This window comes from Oryza sativa, chromosome 2, assembly GCF_034140825.1.
Source record: "Oryza sativa Japonica Group chromosome 2, ASM3414082v1".
NCBI lineage: Eukaryota > Viridiplantae > Streptophyta > Magnoliopsida > Poales > Poaceae > Oryza > Oryza sativa.
In genome coordinates, this window is record NC_089036.1 from 18,184,967 (window position 1) to 18,206,750 (window position 21,784).

General features: G+C 47.0%; 1 protein-coding gene across 1 annotated transcript; it reads right to left on the reverse strand.

Annotated features, from left to right (window-relative positions):
- Positions 1 to 18,122: 18,122 nt before the first annotated feature.
- LOC107280001 (uncharacterized) lies at positions 18,123 to 19,043 on the reverse strand. Its single transcript, XM_015768959.1, has one exon. The coding sequence runs from the start codon at positions 19,041 to 19,043 to the stop codon at positions 18,123 to 18,125; it is 921 nt and encodes a 306-aa protein (XP_015624445.1).
- Between the last annotated feature and the right edge of the window lie 2,741 nt (positions 19,044 to 21,784).

The window sequence follows — 21,784 nt, forward strand, 5'->3', positions numbered from 1 at the left end:
GGACGACTGGCTGATCCTGCAGAATTTTTGCAATAGACTCACCCCAATGTCCCGCAATCACCTGGACGCGGCATCTGGAGGAGCTTTCTTCTCTAAAATGGTTCAAGGAGCCGTTGAACTCATAGAGAGGATGGTCTCCAATATGGGTTGGAGCGAAGAACGACTCCAAACCCGTCAGCGAGGCATGCACATCGTCAAGGAGATGGAACTGCTTGCTGCCAAGTTGGACCTCCTCATGAAACGTTTGGACAACCACGAGAAAAGGCCACAAGGCACCGTCAAGGCCTTGGACTCACACGTCACGTGTGAGGTCTGCAGTGGCACATGTCATTCTGGGAATGACTACCCAGAAACCCGTGAGGAGGCAATGTACATGGGAACAACAACGGGTACCACAAGGAAGTCAGGGGTGGAACCAACCACGCCCATATTATAAAGGAGGTAACAATAACGGTAACATCTCCAACCAGCCCTCCTTGAAGGATCTTGTTTTTGCGCAAGCTAAAACTACTGATTCGTTAAGCAAAAAGCTTGCTGCCAATGATAAGGTCCTGGAAAACATAAATGTCAAATTAGATGGCTTTGCTTCCGCATTTCAAAATTAGCTGAGCTTTAATAAAATGATAGAAACCCAGTTAGCTCAGTTGGCATCTTTAGTCCCTGCAAATGAAACTGGGAAGATCCCGGGGCAACCCGACTCCTCCATTGAAAATGTTAAGGCGATCACGACGAGGGGAGTTAAATCCACTCGTGATCTGCCGTATCCTAACCCTGCAGGAAGTGAAAGGATGTCAAAAGAAGCGCCATCTAGTGACTCGGCTGACAAAGAGGTTCAGCCAGAAAAGACCGTGCCGCAGGAGTACTGTGACACACGGTTGAAGCCATTCCCTCAGTGGAGTAGGAAACCGTCAGTGGACGAGCAGTTCGCTTGTTTTGTTGAAGTAATCCAGAAGATTCACATCAACGTGCCGTTGTTGGACGCTATGCAAGTGCCGACATACGCCCGTTATCTCAAGGACATACTCAACAACAAGAGACCGCTCCCAACAACGGAGGTGGTCAAGCTGATGGAACAATGCTGCAACCTAATACTCCACAAGCTCCCGGAGAAGAAGAAAGATCCGGGGTGTCCTACGATCACCTGTTCGATTGGGGCACAACAATTCGACCAGGCCTTGTGCGACCTTGGAGCCAGTGTCAGCGTCATGCCAAAAGACGTTTTCGACAAACTTAACATCACGATGTTGTCACCGACACCGATGCGCCTCCAACTGGCTGACTCGTCAGTCCGTTACCCGGCAGGGATAGCGCAGGATGTGCCAGTCAAGATAAAGGATTTTTTCATTCCGGTTGACTTTGTGGTGCTGGACATGGACACAGGGAAGGAGACGCCGCTCATCCTAGTGCGTCCGTTCCTTAGCACCACAGGAGCCAACATTGACGTGGGAACGGGGAGTATCCGTTTCCATATCAACGGGAAGGAGGAAAGGTTTGAGTTTCAACCGAGGACGGAACAATGCTCCATGGTTAGAATCAAGTACGGGCCAAACCCGCAGAATATTCAAGTGGTCGAAGTGGAGCGACCCAAAACGGATAGCCTGGTGGAATTCATGCAAAATTTCCTGGAGAAGGAAACAACGATGACCAGGAACCGTTATTAGAGGATGCCGGTAAAATCACCTGTACCGGCTAAGAAGTTAGAGCAGCTGGCTCAGAAGAAGCCGTCTTCCGCATCGAAATCAAAGAAGGTGCGGAAGGAAAAGCCAAAGACGCCCGCTCCATCACCTCCGCGCACTAAACTGAAAGGAGGAACGGTCCTGCACGTCAGACCTAAAATGACGCGACCTTCGCCAACAGGTAAATTGGTATGTATCCGCATATTTGCTTTCAACAATTTGAATTTTTGCATCATCACATGTTTAAATTTCAAAATTGCATTTAGGATTTTTTTAATTTTGAGGAAATTCTTCAAATGAATTTTTTAGAGCAAACCAAAATAAAATTTTCAACGAAAATTCCCTATGCCACGACCACACTGACCGTTCAAATCCAACGGCCGAAAGTGGGGCCGGTTGGGCCTACCAGGGGTTCGGCCAAACCGGCCAGGCAACGACTCCCTGCCACTTTTTGCAGGGTAACGGCTTGTGGGTCCCACATGTCATTTCTGACCGTTATGGGCACCCTATAAAAGCCAGCCGGCTGGTGAGGGAATTCCATCCCATTTCAACACATTTTCATTCCCTCTCTAAAGTTTGCTCTCAAGTTCATTCAAGCTTTGATAGTTTCCCTCAAATTCAAATTTTTAGTTGCATATATACAAGTTGCTTTGGTGAAACTAACCGGCGGGTAAAACTCTTGTCATTCCTAACCCCCGCCGAGTTAGTCCGTTCTTGCTTCATTGTGTAGAATGAGGAGGCGATTGTCTCGTCTGTTCAAGGGGTCCGGCTCTTCATCAAGTCATCATGACGGGTCCAGTACTCGTTCATCAGCTGATGTCTCGATGGAAGACGCCGAAGCTCCACGACGACTCCTGAACGACACTGACCTCAACCTTGTCAGTGATCGGGAGAGACAAGCCTACTACATGCTGAGCGACCGGGAGTATGCTCACACGCGAGAATACTCACCGGAGCTGCTGAAAAAGATAGGTATGGATGTTGAATTTCGTTCTATTTGGAAAGCTATTGGTTGGCAGAGATTTGCTGTGGTAGATGAGCCTGGTTCTCGTTTGCTTACTATGCAATTTTTGTGCACTTTGAAAGAAATAGAAGATGGTATTTCTTTTCGCTTTTTCCGTGAGGAGTTCACGCTCACATGGAAAGGCTTAAGTACATTGTTGGCTTTCACGATTCCTGTAAGATTGATCTCCAGAAAGAAATTTCTGGCTTCTAGAAAAATAGGTTTTGGAAAGATATTTCTGGTGCTCCAATTTGCAAGAAACCTGGAACGAATGATATCCATCATCCTACACTTAGGCTCATGTACAAATGGATTGCTATGACTTTGTTTCCTAGAGGTGATCAGAGACCCATTAGGGGAGATGAATTAATTATCATGTTTGCCATGGTTAGAAAAATCAAAATTGCTCCTGTGAAATGTATGATAAGGCAATGGTTCGAAAGTATAAAGTTCTCTACTCCTATTGAGTGCACTTCTCTGATTACTCGGATAGCAAAAGGGCTAGGGGTCGTTAGCAACCAAATTGTTTTTATCTCAGCCGCTCGTCCACATATTGATGAGGCTTATCTAGTGCAAGGGCATACTTTGAAACATGGGGCAGATGGATCTTTGATATACTTTTTCCCCGGTTGTACAAATGAAATCCCGTTGCCGAATGCGGGGTATCATTTGTACAACTGCCATGAACTAACCATTCCCCTGCAGACCATAGAAGAATCTCGTGCAGGTGGAACATACAGGGAGACGCGCAACATGACAAGGAACGAACGATAAAGTTCATCATCCTCAACACCCGTGCAGATGTATGAAGCAGGTTGAGCACCAACTGGGGATGCACCCGGATGGACCCAAGCTCCACGACATAGCATCGGAGTCTCGACCTGGACAAGCGCCAGTGAGGACCGGTGACATGCGCCTCATGACATCCAATGGGGGGACAATCAACCCTCCAGATCAAGAGATGTGCCTCCATCTCCAAGTGAATGGCGCTCAAGTTCCTCTCGTTGGGACTTGGGTGAAATCACTAGGAAAATAGACACCCTTGATATGCAGATGGGGGAGATCCAGTACAACCTCACGGAACACATAGCTTAGACGCAAGAATGGCAATAATCTGCAGATGCCCAGTTCACCAACATCAATAACATGATGCAGCAACAGCATGATGACCTTCAAGCGTACTTTCGCTTTCAGGGGTTCAATCCTTATCAAGGACCCTGAGCGAAAGCCAAGCTTAGGGGAAGACATCGCTCCCCCCACTAAGGTAACTTGTATCCCATTACATATTTCCCTTTCCAATTGCATATTTGCTTCCCAATTGCATCTTATAAAACTTGAAAACAACATAAAAATCTGCAAAATAGAAAATACCAAAAAGATAAGATAGGTTTGAGTCATGCTATGTAAGACAAGCTAGTTCTCTTTGTTGAAATGATGAATAGTTGCTCTGTTTTATATCTCTAATATATAGGTTCTTGGTAAGTGCTCTCTCAAAGGTTAAATATAAGTAGCCAACAATTATCCAGGAACCTAAGGTAAATGGGCTGCACTTGCTGATTTAAGTCTAAGTTGTTGCGAGATATGAAATAATAAATATGAGTTGCTATGATCCTGATACTAGTTTGACTTGAATTCCAGATGTTTTGTTTTTCAAAATGATAAAATTGAAAGTTCCTCATTTGGTATAAATTCCTACCAAATCCAAAAATATGCTATCATTATTAAACCATATACATTTTGGTTGCTTGACATTCCATTGAACTTTGTCGAACTCTTGTGACTTGTTTAGATACTTCTCATGCTCTCTGATCAAGATCATACACCCACATATATGCACATGCTAAACTCCTACACTGGGAGCTAACCAATATTCCATTCCATTTCCATATTACCACCAAAATAAATTCTCTATGCTTTCATGTGTTTTCTCCTCTTAAAAAGAAAAATCCTTTTGAAAAAAGAGAGAGAAAAGGAGGGAAAGGCATGGTTATGAAAAAAAAATAAAGTTATGCTCCATCAAGCATGAGCATGATTGAAAAAAAAATGTAGCCATGGCCTCTCCTAATTAATAAAAGAAGGATTTTTGGGAGAAGAAAGTAAGCACAAAGGAGAAGCATTTTTCTTTTATTTTTCCCCATATACCATTTCCACCATATATCTCACACATTATGCATGATCTTGATCTTGAGTATGTTTAGTTATCTGCTCTAGTCTATGTTTTTGACTTAGTAATAAATGTGAATGTAAGTATGCCATGTTTGATCCCTACCGAGCTCCACATACAACCCTTAGAGTAGGAATCAACAAGGCAACATTTGGTGAGGAAATTCATACTGATACACTTAGAGAGACTGAGTGAATCATTTGAGGAACTTGGGTTTCTTTTGCAAAAATCATTTAAAAACTTCCGGAATAAGAGTTGAATAAAGATTGGGTGATTGGTACTCTGATTGATGTTTTGTCTTTCAACCGCCCAAGGCAAGGAGAAGTAGTGTCTCGTGGGAATCAAGGGTAAGGGTAAGCCACCGTGCCAAAGATTATTTAATCTGAGAGAGAGAGTACATATACCTTGCACCTATATCTCTCAGATATGCAGCATAGTAACAACTCCTGATCAACAACTAATCTTTGTTCCCTTTTGTCCTTCACTTGGGACGAGTAAAGGTTCAAGCTTGAGGGGTTTTGTTGACGGTCGTTATCGATTAGTTTCGACCGTCAATATTACCAAAATAGAGGAAAACTAATGATGCTTACAATGCATAAATATGTTAGAATAATAATATTCCACTAGTATTAGGTATACTAACCTCTTGCAGGGAATGACACTAAAGTGGAGGAGAATCGACATCAACACAGACGATAAATCAATCAGACGATGTCGAGAACTAGACTTATGTATGAATGGGCCAAGAACTCAGAAATAACATGTCGCGACCGAGAAAAATACATTTTCCCGAACGCTAGTGTATTAATCCCCATCCCAGGAAAAGCCGAGGTACACCAAACAAACATGATACAAAAGGCACATCTTTATTATATCGATAATATTTACATTATTACAAAGGCACTTAAGGCCTGACAATCAAAATTAAACAGCAGCGGACTAGCGGGCCTATGGCTCCAACTTCATAGGCGCTCAACTGGGGTATAAGCCAGGACTCCACCTAAGACTTCTTCTCCAAAGCTTCTCTTACTGAAGGGGGGGAAAGATTGAGCAAGAATGAGTACAACCACAGTACTCAACAAGCCACACCGGCAGATGCATGATTAATGCAAGGGGGTACAAGGGGTAATAATATAGGGGTTAAGTTTTACAGAAAACGGCATTTAAAAGTCACTTAGTTGCCCAAAGCCATTTTATAAAGATGATCCTAGAGTTACACAGTGTTATTAATCAAGGCCGTGAACCTTCACGAACCTGCCTTAACCTAAGGCCTACAATGATTCAGACCGAATTGGCAACCCGACCCTGGGTCCCAGCTCGTCCCAAGCCAACCCAGGCCACCCATTCCACATTTTAGTTGTTAAGCAGGTTTTAAGAATTAAAACACTAACTTGGGTACATTGCTAGGCTTGCCCATAACCGAGGGCGCGACTATTCGAATAGATTATACTCTGATCAGAGGTGTACATCTTTACCCACAAGACACATCTTCCTCACGTGTAACCACGTGCCACATACCACCATGGTATACGGACGGAAGACGTGACATAGTTCCCAACCCATCCTAGCCATAAACAAGAGTACTGACCCAACCCCACCTACGGCCGGAACCTCCGGGACAGGTAGGCAGGATTGAGCCCCTAGCAGCAGGACACCAGCCCTGTGACATGACATCTCGACTACCGGGCCGCAGCTCGTGTAGCCTTTATTTGTCCTAGAGATGTCCATCGACCCCCGACTTCATCCATCTCCATCCGTGTACTTTTGTTTATAACCAGACTGAGCCACAAACTAAGCCTTACCCACTAGACATGTGGAAGTACGGTAGTGCTTTGCAACAGAGGCCCGAGCTTAATCCTTATAGTACCCGAGGTACGACTAACAAAACCCAACCACGCACCTCGAGCCCAGCCTAAAACCATTTTGGGGGTTTTGAATAGAGGGGGAGGTGTGTGTCCAATTCCAACATAAGCCAACCATTCCATACTGTCCAAATGATATGAGAATTCCCAAAGTCTAAAGTTATAAAACCACCTAATGTTGCCTAATTAATCAGCGAAGCATCTACCTAAATTCATACTAGTGGAACCATGAATAGAGTACCCACTAGTTGGGGTTTTATTTTCCTAGGGTGAACAAGGTAATAATAACAATAGCAATAATAATAAGGTCATAACAAAGATAAATAAATAGGCATGGCTAAATAAAACAATGATAATGCGGGAATTTAAATAAAGCGATAATGCATTAATTTAAATCAAAATAATTTTATAAACTGGGATTCAATATGTTCAAGGATGATGTGACTTGCCTTGCTCAGAGATAACGGCCTTCCGAACCTTCGGCGACGACCGCAAACCACGCTTCGGGAACCTTCAGAACGACGAACACTACGCGAAGCACACACGCAAAGCTACAAGCCTATAAAGAAGCAATAACAATATATAAAAAGAAAGCACAGGGTTCTTTAGGTTATAACAAACATTAGGAGACTTGAACGGATCGATTCGGAGCTCGTATGACCAAGACATGGTCATCCGAAGTTTAATGCTGTTATATGGAGATTTGCGGATTATTATAATTAGGTTTTTCAACTATAAAATATGTGCAAGCGCTAGCCTGGAGAAGACAGGAAGGCTGCGCTGTTGACATGCGGACCCCACATGTCAACCTAAGGGACCACGGCAGAGCGGGTACACAGAGACGGTCCACGGGTCGACAGAAGCGGATCCCGTGTGTCAACCGAGGCGAGTGGCCAACAAACGGACTCCACTAGACACCACACGGCCTGCACACGTGGAAACCACGCGGCTACCGAGCGGGCACACTAACACAGTCACCACACGCACAAGCGAACGACTACCGACACCGGTACACGGGTACCGGGGTCGACAACCGCACAACGGGCACGGATGACACCGAAAGGACGAGGACGGGGCAGCGAAGGAGAGATCCTTACCACCACGTGACGAGGCGAGGGAACGACAACGACGAACGGGTGCGGCGGAGACGGCCGGGAATGACGGAGACGAAAGGCGAGGGGACGACTTCAGCAGCGATCCTTGGATGAAGGCGAGACATGGCCGGCACGAGGCTTGACGACGCGGAGCCGAGGACGAAGACGACGACGGGGCTGCAGCGGCTCGCTTGATGAACGTGGATGACGAACGCGATCGGCTTGACGGAGAGATGAGCGACACAACGAGCGAAACCGGGAACGACGAGAGGACGACGATGACGACGATCGGGGCCGGCGAGGAGGCGACAAGGGCAGCCGTCAGCGGCTGCACGGAGACGAGGATGGCGTGGAACACGCTGCTGCGATGCTGATGACGGAGGCGGCGCCGCGAGATGACAAGCCAGCGAGGAGGAACGATGACGACGATGACGAACACCGGCGGGGTTCGGTCGAAGGGGAGGCGAGGCCGAGGGCGACCTTGCCGCTGTGATGCCGGAGGTGGAGATGGTGACGTCGGCCGGCGCACGGGCACGGCGGAAGAGGCTGCCGAAGGCGACGTCGACGAGGAGGAAGGAGAGGTCGGCGCGGGCGACGGCGTTCCGGCGAAATTCGGGCGACGCCGTGGCCTGGCCAGGGAAGAGGATGGCGCCGCGGTGCCGGGGAAGGAGGCGACGACGACAGCCACCGCACCTGCGAGGCGGCACAGGCGGCTGGAGGCGGTGGAGTGGTGGCGACACCACTAAACGTCGACGAGGACACCGTTCCGGCGAGCTTCGGTAGAGGGGACGGTGAGGCCGGTGAAGGGGATGGCGTTGCAGAGCCGAGGGAGGAGACGGCACGGCCGGACGGCGCGCGGGCGAGGCGGTAGGGGCGACTGGAGGCGGCCGGCGGCGTGGGAGATAGAAGGAGGACGGCGGGGAGAGGCGGGGCGACCACGGGAGAGCGCGGGAGGGGGCTAAAACTGGAGAACGTACCGAGGGGGTTCCATTTTATAGGCGCGGGGAGGGAGCCGGCCACGGGAGGAGCGGGGAACGGCGGCGGAAAAGCCGGCCGGCGGCCATGGAAGGCAGCCGAGGAAGGCGCGGGCGTTCCCGACGATTGGGGGCACGAATCAAGGGGGAAATTAGGGGGAATTGAAGAGGAAGGAAAGGGGATTAATTCCCCCTAATCAATTTTGGAATTCCTGGTTTGAATCGCGTGGATTTAGGGGAGGAATCGACGCTAGATTTCACGGGAGAGAGAAGAGAGAGAGAGGATGCCGGGCGGGAGGAAGGAGACGACCGGGCGGGTGGGACCCATCGGTCAGGCGCGCGTCGTCAGCGCGCGCACATGCGCGGCACGGGCGGGAGGGCGCCGCTCGGCTTGGGCAGGGGCGCGGCTTGGGCCGGGTGGCCGGCCCAGGAGGAGAGGAGGGGGAGGCGGCCTGGGGGAGAGAGGGAGGAGGAGGGAGTGGGCCGAGGGGAAGGAGAGGAGGCCCAAGAGAAGGAGGGAGAGGAGGAGAGGGAGAGGAAGAGAGGGAGGAAGAGAGGACTTTGGCCGCGGGCCGAGAGAGAGAGAGAGAGGGAGGCTTTGGGCCAGAGGGAGGAGGGGGATTATTTTTAGGTTTTCTTTTTAATAAACTTTGTTAATTGTTGTTGTTGTTTAATAAATATTTCCGGTGCTCTGAAAATTCAAGTAAAATTTGAGGGCTCCTTTTAGACCAAGGAGAATTTAACAAAAATTCTCCGGCCATATTCGAATTTTTCTTGTACATATTTTAGTGTTTGCCAATTTCTTTTCGAATTTTAATTAATTCTATTATTCCTTTTAGAAAATGATTTTTATTTTGGGATGAATTTATCAGGACGTGACATAACACGACACATTGGGCCAAAATTCACAAGTCTGCGGAGAAGAACAATGGAGAAGGCCGCCAGCAGAAATTGGGCTGGTTTTGGCTGGACGGTTGAGATAAAGCCCCAATGACTGTTGAAGGGTATTACCGACCATTCCAACCGTCACAACCGTCATAGTTCAGCTATAAAAGGACTTCACCTTCTCACTTCACTCACACACCTCAAGGAATAGCTCTCTTATTTCTCTCAAGTTTAGTTTAGTAGTATCTAGCTGGTGGAATAGAAATAGAATAGGAATCAGGAGTCCGGAAGCTTTCGGAAGAGTTCGGGTATGGCTCTAGCAGATTTCCTTTCCTCTTTTGTAAGCTTTGTACTTTTATTATAATACTCTTCTTTATACATTTATGGTATTGAAATACTTTTCGTGTATATGAGTACCTACCTTACATTATGTTCGTGTTATACTAAATATACGGCTGGCGTATCTGTGAGATGCTTTGGTGCGGGTATAATGTTTGCTTATACAATTACTCTATGTCATGACGATGATATTAGAGTAGTATCTGGTAGTTTAGACGTGGTGTCCAGATTACGGGATATCATTATTTGGGATTATATATTGCGGATGAGAGGTGGGCAGCTGATGGTGACAGCTCAGTACGGGTATTCCTCCGCGCCTATATATAATCCTAAGTTAATTCCCTGGGAGGGTATTCCTCCGTATTTAGCCCCGGTTGTATGGTCATGACGGGCTGTCGTAAGGAACTCGGCAGTCAGAGGTGGCTTCTCGAAGTACTAGGAGGGCATCGGATTGAGAGTATTAGCTAGTATATCAGTTAACTAGAATGTATGTATAGTATGTATACTAGAAGTATAGGAAGAGATTTTCTTACTCTTTTCTTTCCACCTAGCTTAGATCATTTATTATGAGAATGAGTTGTTAATGCTTGTGTGTCACTCTACTCTTGAATTATCTTAACCCCTGCTTAGAATATGATTATCACAAGTAATATATAAATTATTAGTTGAGTTCTCTTTATATGATCTTCCCACGGGAGAAAATAAATACGATACCCTTGGAATACTCTCGGGTGAAATGCTACATTGGTATATCCGTGCGCTTGCGGATGATCTCTGTAACCATAATATACCAAAAGTATTTCTGGCGCCTTTGCTGTGAATTATATTTCTAGTAATGTCGTTAAGAAATACCAACAAAGCCATAACCATGAAACAATCACGGATATCCAAACAAACAACCTGAAACCGAAACCGACACAGAGTCGGCCGGTCAGATCGCGGGCTGGCCGGTCTGACTGCTCAATACACGTCGGTCTGATCGGCAGCACTTGCCCGGTCTGACCGAACCACATCCAGCAGTACCTGTAGATCACCTGTGAAATCCAATCATCTCCAAAACCACTTCGCAAATAAATTCCAAATAACAAAATCAATAATTTCCAATACCCAATTGTTCATCACAGAATAATAATCAAAAACACCTTTGATTTTACACAAGTTGCCAACAAACAATCAAGAGGATTTTCCTACTCGGCACTATGAGAAATCTGGTATGTTTACTGGGCGAAGTGCTTACAAGCTTGCTCTGAATCTGAGTGTGATGCAGTATGTAGGTGCAAGCAGTTCTGCAAAAGATGGAGAAAGGTAGATATGGGCAAATATTTGGTCTGCACAGGTTCCGCCTAAGGTGAAAATCTTTGCGTGGAAACTCGCTTTGGATCGACTTCCTACACAAGAAAATAAGCATCGAAGACATCTTGCTCCATGGGCCATTTGTGTTATCTGTGGTTTTGAAGCTGAAAGCAGCTATCATGCTGTTCTTCGCTGCCCCAAGGCACGAGAGTTAAGGAAGGAAATGAAAGCCTACTGGCACATCCCAAGTGAGAAGAAGTTGGAGTATACTGGTACAGATTGGCTGCTTGTTTTGCTTGATTCCCTGTCACCTACTCACAAAGCACAACTCCTGTTGCTTTTCTGGCGAGCGTGGCACATTAGGAATGATGCTGTTCATGCACAAGGTAGAGAAGAGGTTGCTGGCTCCTGTTGTTTTCTTCGTACTTACTGCGACATTCTTTTTCCTATCCAGCAAAATGATATAGTCAACAAGGGTAAAGGAATTATAGGAGTTAACAATCTAAATGTTCTTGGTAAGGATAAGTCAGTTAGGGTTGCTTGGGAGAAACCTGAACCTGGCTGGGCAAAGATCAATGTTGATGGGGCCTTTATAGCTGAGTCAGGACAAGCTAGGATAGGTGTTATAATTCGGGATAGCGCAGGTTTACCTCTGTTATCGTCCTGGAGAACAGTGACCCGAGTATGCTCAGCTGAAGAGGTTGAATTGCTAGCCTGTAATGAAGGCTTGAAGCTTGCTTTAGAATGGATTAGAATGCCAGATATCCTCGAATCGGATTGTGTTACTGCTATTAACATGCTTTCTGTTAAGTCTTCTGATAAATCTAGGTGGCATTCTTTGATCACGGAAGTTAAGGGGATGATGTGTCTTCTCCAAGATGTGAAGCTCCGTAAAGTTGGAAGAGGGTGTAATATGGTGGATCATGAATTAGCTCAGCTAGCTAGGAGATTAAATAGTTGTGCAGTTTGGCGGTTTGATGCTGCTCTCTGTATTAGAACTTAGAACTTCTGACTGTAATCTCTCTGGTTGAGTAAAAAATTCACCCTTTCCCCGCAAAAAAAAGAAAGGAATATGAGGAAGATTTCAGAGAGAGCTACAAATTGGACGTGGGCGCCCACGTCATCATGACGTCATCCTACATGTATGCATCTAAGCGAACTTTAAACTATTTTTTTCTCTTAAATTATTTATCCAAATCATGATCCGATTGCACTATTAAATCCGTTGCAACTAAATCTTTAAAACAAAACCACACATGGATATAATCCGATGAAAAAATTAGCTTATTATTAAACTATTTTTTAATGTTGCACGCTGCTGCACCAAGTATATCGGAATTGTTTCACTAACTAGATCGAAAATGTTTCATCGGACGTTGTTTCGCCTTATATGAAAACAATGTTTCAGCAAATAGCGAAAGGATGTTTCAATTCACTGCAACATTTGATTCATACATAGTGAAACATTATGAATACACTAGGTGAAACATTTTTTTGTGGAACAAAAAATGAAACGGATTCCTTTAATAGAGAGTTTCCATAATATGTGGGTGATTTGTTGCAAAAGAATTGTTTCAATTCACTACAACATTTGATCCATACATAGTGAAACATTATGAGTACCCTAGGTGAAACATTTTTGATGAAACAAAAAAATTAAAAGAATTCCCTTAATAAAGGAGTTTCTATAATATGTGAGTGATTTGTTGCAATGGCGTGCATGGTGGGGACACGTGGCGGGAATGGCGCGAGGAAACGTGACGGGCAGGGCGCGGGGCGCCCGATTTTACTCCCCCACGTCGGACGCCCGGTTGTAGGTATTCCCGGAAGATTTCGGTGCAAAAGGGCTGGGATAAGTTTAAGATGCACGATGATGCAATCCAGAAAACAATTTGTCCAACTATTCCTGTAATTACAACTCCTTATGTTTGCAATACATTCAGACACATGAAAAACATGTGTTTGTGCTTGCAGGTGAAGAAGGAAATAATAATAAATGCATGCTCATGATGCTCGGAAACAAAATTCTCAGGACAGACTTTTGGGCGTAAAATCTAATCCATGCGTGCACATGGCCACATGGGTTAGTCTTACGGACGGCGCGACCTCTGCCGAAGCCGTCAGATTAAAGCCATCACGTGTGCACGTATGCATGCATGTTTTTTTATCTCGACGCTTTTAGCTTGAGAGTTCAATGTGAGTCTTTCTAACTTATATAGTACTTGTATATTTTTAATATTGGATGATATATTTCAAACCATGTATTGTTTTTAAGATCCGTTTTAACCATTGAATCCCACTTAAAATATATGATAAAATGAGTATACTATTGAATACATTGAAATATTTAAAATCCACCAGGTCCCTTTCCCTGTTTGTGACATGCCCATGTGCATTTACATTTCATATTGGATTATTTGGCACAAAAGAAATCAAATATCAAAAACAAGTAATGGAAGGTGACCGAATGGCATAAATCTAAAGTGTGGAAACTTTCAGTAGTATACCCTAAACTTATCACTAGTGCAGAACTGATCTTTTACAGTGGTACCCAAAATAAAAATATTTCGGTTAGATTATTAGTACCGGTTCTAAAAGTCCGAGTACTAAAAAATGCATCTTTAATACCGGTTGGTAACACCAACCGAGACTAATCATGGAGGATCTTTAGACCCGGTTGGTGTTAACAACCGGTACTAAAAACACCAACCTGGACTAAACATATTTTTAGTACTGATTGGTATTACCAACCAGTACTAAAGATATCTCCAGGGTTACACTACTACAAAAACCCTCATAGAGAATGGCTTATAGGTGTTGGTTCATTTAAAACCGGCACATATGGAGCTTTTCCCACCTTCCTACGACGGAAAAACAGAGAACTGACACCTTTAAACACTATAGGTGCCGGCACCTATAATATATTATAGGTACCCGTTTTTTTAAAAAAACCGGCACCTATAGCTTTGAGCCGAGCCTGCGAGCCGAGCCCATCAGAACCGCACAACCACACCCATCGCGCGCGTCCTTATCTACTCGATCATTCTCCGCCTAATCCATCTACCGTCTCTTTCTCGTCTCTCAGCTCTCGGGTCTCTCTCCCTCCTGTCTCTCTATCTCTCTCTCTCGCATCTCTCTCCTTCTCCCCCCTCTCTCTATCTCGTGGTGCCTGCCCAGCGAAAACGGCGAGCCCCCGTGGCTGGCAGCCGGCCTAGTGGACGCTGCAGCGGCGGCGGTGGCCGCGCCCTCCCCTTCGCCAAATCCGGTGGGAGGGCAGACGGCGGGCTCCTGCGGCCAGCGGTAGCAGCGGCGGCGGAGGTAGTTGTGGTGCACCTCGGCAGCGGCGACGGCCGCGAAATCCCCATGCGGCGACGACGGCAGGGGTGAAGAAGAACACTGGTGGCACGGGCGAGGTGGTGGCTGGCGGTTTGAGTTCTTTGGTGTTTTTCTTTTTGAGTTCATGAGTTCTTGTCCCAAACTTTTTGAGTTCTTTATGCTTTGTACCATGCATATACTATTTTGCTGTTGGTTTTGATCTCGGATTCAAAGGCGGTGATGAAGGGGAATAGGGCTGGGTTCGACGGAGGATGACAACGACGGTGGCATGTGGTTGGTGAGTTCGGCTCGGATTCGAGCCGGCTCTCTTTTTTTTTGGCTCGAGCAATGCTAAAGGTGCCGGTTCCTAAAGAGCCATAGGTGTCAGTTGCTAGTATTGGTGCGGACCAATTGGTCCCGGATGAAAATCCGGCACTTGTGGCCCATTTGGAACCGGCACCTATGACCATTATTTTAGTTGTGTTAGTTCAAAAAGAAAACATCTCTATGCAAGTTAGATGTGTGTAGTAGTGTTGACGGCTGTTAAGTGCCAAAATAATGCCGTCAATACCTTCCTAAAACCATAAATGTGAAACATCCAACATAGTGGTAAGATTTATTTCTAACAATTTCCACGAGTGTTGATGTATACTTGTATGCAGGTGATCAACCACCAAAGTTGGGAGAGAATGAGCATAAAGAGTGGAAATATATTTTGCTCTGATGAACTCACATGGTTTTGAGCTACAATATATAAAATGTGCAATTATTTGGAGCCAAAACATGGAGCATCATGAAGTGGGGCCCACATATCAGCATCCTGAAGAAAGATGTGGGCCAGGGGAGCCAACCATGGTTTGGCCAAACCCCGGCCGAACCCCTAGCTGGCCCAATCCAGCCCAACTTCGGTATGACGGTTGTGCTCCTCATACTATGACGGTTACGGGCGTTAATACCGGTAGAAACCGTCATCAAGAGGACACATGGCAAGAGGAGAAGGAAGATGCTCTTTGGATTCTATGTAGAATATTATTAGCATCTCCACTCTCCCAAGCAAGCTCCACACTATAAATACCCCTCTCCTCTCCCTCATTCACACACACCAAAGCATGAGCTGAATTACAAGAGGCTCTATTGTACTTTATTGTATATTAGAATAGGGAGAGAGTAAGGTAGAAGAAGTCAGAGGAATCCCAGAGTTGTCGGTAATCCTCTCTTATCTTTTGTCCCGGTACGTAGTAGAGCGACATTTGGGAACAGTGGGTTGACAGTGCCTGGTGTATTGCGTTAGGATTAAAGTTAAGCTTTCCCTAGACATTGTTTCTCATTAGGAAATCCTCTCTGCCCTCTGCCCATATTAGTTTTGTGTCCTTGGATGAACCTGACGAGGAAATAGTCACACACGTTCCCTTGGATTCGATACCCTTGGAATACTCCGTAGGGGAAGTGCTACATCGGTATATCAGTGCGCTTGCGTATCTTATCTGTGATCGTAAGAAATACCAACAAGCATTTCTGGCGCCGTTGCCGGAGAACGGTTGCTGTTTATCTCTGAACCTTGTTCATCCTCGTATCCTCTTTATTTTTCTCTCTTCTACCTTCACCCCTACTACCCCAGAGAAGTATTTCTGAAAAAACCTTCTCAACCGATGGAGCCATTATCTATCTTCCAATTATCTACTCCTCGGGGTGAATTTTACGAGCCACCTGCTTCATCGGAGCCTATTTTGACACCTGGCTATGAAATTCGTCCCAAATTCATCAGTATAGTTAGGGAGAAATATTTCTCTGGTTTAGGCCAGGAAAACCCCTACCATCATCTGCGGGAATTCGAACAGCTTTGTTCGTGCTTAAGATTTGAGGCATGAAGCAAGAAACTGTTCGGTGGAAATTGTTTCCATTCACTCTTCATGAGAGAGCGTAACAATGGGTGGCTGGTCTGTCCTCTGGGATAGTCCAGGCAGCTACAAAGTCAGCGAGGACCTGTGACTTGACGGCTGTTTTAGGCACGAAGTGGACATTGAATTGGCTCAGCTCGACTACCCATTTGGCGATTTGGCCGACCATGTCTTTATTCCTGACGACTTCGCCCAAAGGGATGGAGGAGACGACGGTGACCTTATGAGCCTGGAAGTAGTGGCGTAGCTTTCTTGATGTCATGACTACAGTGTAGAGCAGTTTTTGGATCTGTGGGTATCTAGTTTTTGCGTCGTGGAGGGCCTCACTTACGTAGTACACAGGACGTTGTACTTTTTTCCCTCTCTACGATGATAACTGTACTCACGAAATAAGGCGTGGCAGCGATGTACAGGAATAATTCTTCATTGATTTGAGGACCAACAAGTACAGGGGGATTTGACAAGTAGCACTTGAGCGCGATAAATGCGTTCTCGGCTTCTTGGTTCCACTTGAATTTGTCTTGCTTCTTGAGCAGGGCAAAGAAGGGTTGTCCTCGTTCTCCCATTTTTGCGACGAATCGGCTTAGCGAAGCCATGCATCCTGTCAGCCGCTGGATTTCCTTAAGCCTTGTGGGCAACTTTATGTTCTCGATCGCCTTGATCTTCTCAGGATTTGCCTCGATTCCTCGTCCTGAAACCAAGAATCCGAGGAGCTTTCCTGACGGTACTCTGAACGTACACTTCTCTGGGTTGAGCTTCATCTGGTATCTTCGGAGGTTGTCGAACATTTCCCTGAGGTCGTCGATTAGTGAGTCGATGTTCTTGGTCTTGACGACGATGTCGTCCACGTATGCCTCGACGTTTTGTCCAAGCTGAGTGCCGAGTGCTCCCTGGATCCCGCGCTGGTATGTGTTGCCTGCGCTTATCAATCCAAAGGGCATCTTGGTATAACAGAATACACCGAAAGGCGTGATGAACGCTGTCTTCTCCTCGTCCTCTTTTGCCATGCTGATTTGGTGGTAGCCGGAGTAAGCGTCAAGGAAACTTAACAACTCGTAACCGGCCGTTGAGTCCACCAATTGGTCTATTCAAGGAAAAGGGAAGTTGTCCTTGGGGCACGCCTTGTTGAGGTCGGTGAAGTCGACACACATCCTCTAGTTCCCGTTGGCTTTGCGTACCATTACTGGGTTTGCGAGCCACTCTGGATGGAGGACTTCTCTTATGAAGCCAGCTTTGAGAAGTTTGTCGAGTTCTTCTCGTATGGCTTGTTTTTGATCGGGTCCGAATCTCCGCAGTTTCTGCTTAACTGGCTTGGCATCAGGTCGCACCATCAGTTTGTGCTCAATCACCTCCCTGGGTACTCTCGGCATGTCTGACGGCTACCAAGCGAACACGTCTACATTGTCTTAGAGGAAGGTGATGAGCGCAAGTTCCTATTTGTCGTCCAGCGTTGCCCCGATCTTGACGGTTTTGTCAGGGTTGGCGCTAGACAACGGGATTATCTTGATGGTGCCATCTGGTTTTGGCGTCTTCTTGGGCTTGCTCACTTTGTTCGGGTTCTCTGTTGTGGCGGGCAGGTTGGGAGTATGCTCGATCATGTCAAGGCTCCGCTTGTCGCACTACACTGCCAACTTGGCGTTCCCCTGGATGGTGATTGTCCCTTTTGGTCCTAGCATCTTCAGCACTTGGTATGCGTAGTGCGAGGCCACCATAAACTTCGCGACTGCAGCTCTCCCAATGATGGCATTGTATGCGGTATCGAATTCCGCGACATCAAAGGTGATCTGCTCTGTTTGGAAATTTTTGGCGTGTCCGAATGTAACGGGTAGTGTGATCTTTCCCAACGGTTTAGACGACGATTCCGGGGTAATTCCGTGGAAGGGCTGATCTGTTGGCGTCAGCTTGCTTCGAGTTATTCTCATCGTGTCTAAAGTGCTGGCGAAGAGTAGGTTGACCGAACTCCCACCGTCGATGAGAACTCTTGCCACCTTGATATTCCGAATAGTGGGTTCGACCACGATGGGATATCTGCCAGGTGTAGTCACGATCTTGGGGTGATCCGCTTCCGAGAACTCGATCTTGTGCTGGGACCACTTCATCTTGGTGGTAGTCATCTGCGAGGTGGAGCAGACTTCGCGTTCCGCTTTCTTGTACTCCGTCTTAGAGGTGTACGAAGTGGATCCTCCAAAAATGTGGGAGACATGCAGATCGTACTCCGGCAAGGCAGAGTCAGAGTTGTTGGTGGCAGCTTCTTCTGCCGTCTCAACGACTCGTACTTGCTTTCCTCTTTCGATTGCTAGTTGTCTCGCGAGCTCCTTTTTGACGACGTAGTAGTCCTCCAAGGCGTGTTTGCTTGTCTTGTGGATTGGGCACCATGGCTTGCGGGAGTCGTCGCCCTGGGGGTTGGAGTGTCTGGATGGTTTTGCTTGCTCTGTGGCAAGGACCTCTCCTGAAGATTTGCGTTTTCCACTCTTGTGACTTCTCTTCTTACTTGACTCTGGTGCATCTTTATCGGCCAACTTCTTCTTCTCATCTCCCATTTTGCTTTTCCCCTCATTGCGCCTCAAAGCGTCGTCTGCGTGAGCGCACCTATCGATGATCTCGAATAGTTTTCGGCCAGATGTGATTCAGTGTGTTGCCAACTCCTGAGTAGTGTATCGATCTCGGACGCCAGACTTGAATGCTCAAATGACAGAAGCGTCGGTGATCTCGGGGATCGTATTTCTGCACTCATTGAGGCGCCGAATACAGCCCCGCAATGACTCGCCCGGGTTCTGGGTTAAAGTATGTAGGTCGTCCTCAATCGTGTGGCGCTTGTATGTCCCTTGGAAGTTGTCGACGAACTGCTGCCACAAATCTTCCCACGAAGAGATTGAGTTCGGCGGGAGATGGACGAACCATGAATGAGCAGAACCTTTCAACGCGGCTGGCAGATAGTTTGCCAGGGCGTTGTAGTCTGCGCCAGCGGCTTAGAGAATTGTGGGGTAGACTTGCAAAAATTCTTCTGGGTTTGTACTTCCATCATATTTCTCAATTGATCCCGGTCGGAACTTGTCGGGCCACCTCACATTGTGAAGTGCGGGTGTGAATGCCCTGCGTCCGTTGCCTGGGACATCATGTGGCCCATGGTCGCGGCGTCGTCTTGGAGGCCAATTCGAAGAAGATGATGAAGATGAGGATGAGGGGTCGCACGGATCAGGAGCCCGGCTTCTCGAACGGTGGTCACGTCCGCGGTCTCGACTCGGATGAGCAGATTGGGAGTTTCGATCTCATCAGTTGCCATTGTCCCTCTCCTGTCTTTGGTGATGATTTTTCCGATCACGGTTGTTGTCGTCACTTCGGTCATCACGGGTTCGTCGATCTTGATCCTCGTTGGGGGTGTTCCCGCGACCATCGTCCTGTTCTCGCCGCAAGGGAGAGCGATGACGGTGTTGTCGGTGTGGATCACCGTCTTCATGGCGAGAAGGAGAACAATGGTGGTGACGCTCGTTCTCGTTGCGTTCCCTCCTATTACGCCGATGTCCGTTTAGATGCTCGCGGAGGTCGCCATCTTCACGGCGTGGTGGTGTAGGGTCACGTCTTGGAGGAGAGCGGTTGCCGGTGGCATGTCTCCCATCGAGATTTTCTTCCTCCGCATCCCCGGTGGGCCGTTCTTCGTTCATGTTCGGCTCTGGACCGCCTGCGGCTTCAGCGAACGTGGTATTGAGGTTGGTCACAGTTTCCCGTAGTCACTTTGCCCATCGGCTGGCATCTGGGTTTGTCACCAGATACAAAGGACTTTCCCTCAAAATCGCATCTACGTTGCGCAATTGATGAGCTAGCGTTCTCGCTGCTACGAACATGCTTGTTTCAGTGTTGTCGACCACGTTCACTTCTCTAGGTGACTGCAAAGAGGACTCGTAGCCTTCTAAGAGGTGTAACACGGATGGCTCATTCGCGCCGATGAATCCCACAAACCGATCTGGGGCCGCAACTGGTTCCTTGGCAACGCATGGGGTTTGAACTCGTGGTTGCTGAACGCGATGATGCGCCGGTTTAAGGGTTCTGAGGAAGATCCTGCAGTTGGTGAGATCATACACTTTGGATCTATGGATCGGAAAGTAGGTGGTACTCGTTGGTGAAGTGCATTGTATCCCTCGTTCCCAACAGGCGTAGAGTTCAGCTTGCACATGGAATATCACCGGGCAGTCCTCAAGAGCATGCTTGGTTGTCTTATGCACAGGACACCAAGTTCTCGGTCTTAGGGTGGTCGTCCTTGTCGGCTTTGATCTTTCACATGGAGAATGAAATTCAGCTGCTTGAGGATACCTCCCAGGTGTTGGGGCCGTCGATGTTCCGTTCTCCACCGGAGTGGGAGGAATTATCGGCGGGGCGTCGTTTCTCTCAGTCGTTGCCGTACCCTTCTCGCTCCCGATGACGATCGGACCAGTCGAGATTGTTGTAACGATATAGACCGGAAAGACAATAGATCCGACTTGAGTCCACACCAGCGGTGTCGAGGTAGAAACTCCTTGATTGGCGCTGGTGATGAGACTGTTGTCGGGGAGTCCTGAAGTCATACTAGCATATCCATAAGCGCCAAGTGCCCCTACCTGGCGCGCCACTGTCGACGAGTGGTACTCGCGGACCGAAAGAATAGGGTATTGGCGTACGTTGGAACAGGGATCTATGTAGTACGACATTAAAACAGACAAAAGACTAGGATTATACTGGTTCAGGCCCCTTATCAGGTAATAGGCCCAGTCCAATTTATATGGGATTGATGATGATGAGGACAGATTACCAAGACAGTAACCGAAGCAAGCGATACTGATAAGATCGTAGTCGAGGGATTCGACGAGATCTCCCGGCGAGTTGACTCCGTGGACTTCGGTTCCGTAAACTTTGGTGGGTGTGTTGGCGATGAAATGCGATGATCTTTGCCTCTCCCCAGGGGTCCCTTTTATACCGTGGAATACCTTGACCCTCAAGTAAGTCTTGGAGATATGTAAACCTACACGATATACTAGAGATTTCACCCTTTCCGAGGACTTATGCAATTCCTTAACTTCGTGGAGTTATTTTCCATAATCTGAGGTGAATTCCTAACGGCGTATATGGGAACCAACCTTATATGCGAAGGTATACCTTATCGGTATATTCCATAAGTCGTAGGATAGAGGGTATGCTTTATCCGTAACCCTGACACACATCTACCGTCGGGTATGTAAACGGTGACCGGGAGAAATTGCGAGACAGGTTATGCCTCGCATTCTTCCCTATAACCCGTATTACTACTCTT

Excerpts from the sequence above, each read along its gene's own strand:
- LOC107280001 (XM_015768959.1), bottom strand. The coding sequence starts at position 19,043 with ATGGGAGATGAGAAGAAGAAGTTGGCCGATAAAGATGCACCAGAGTCA.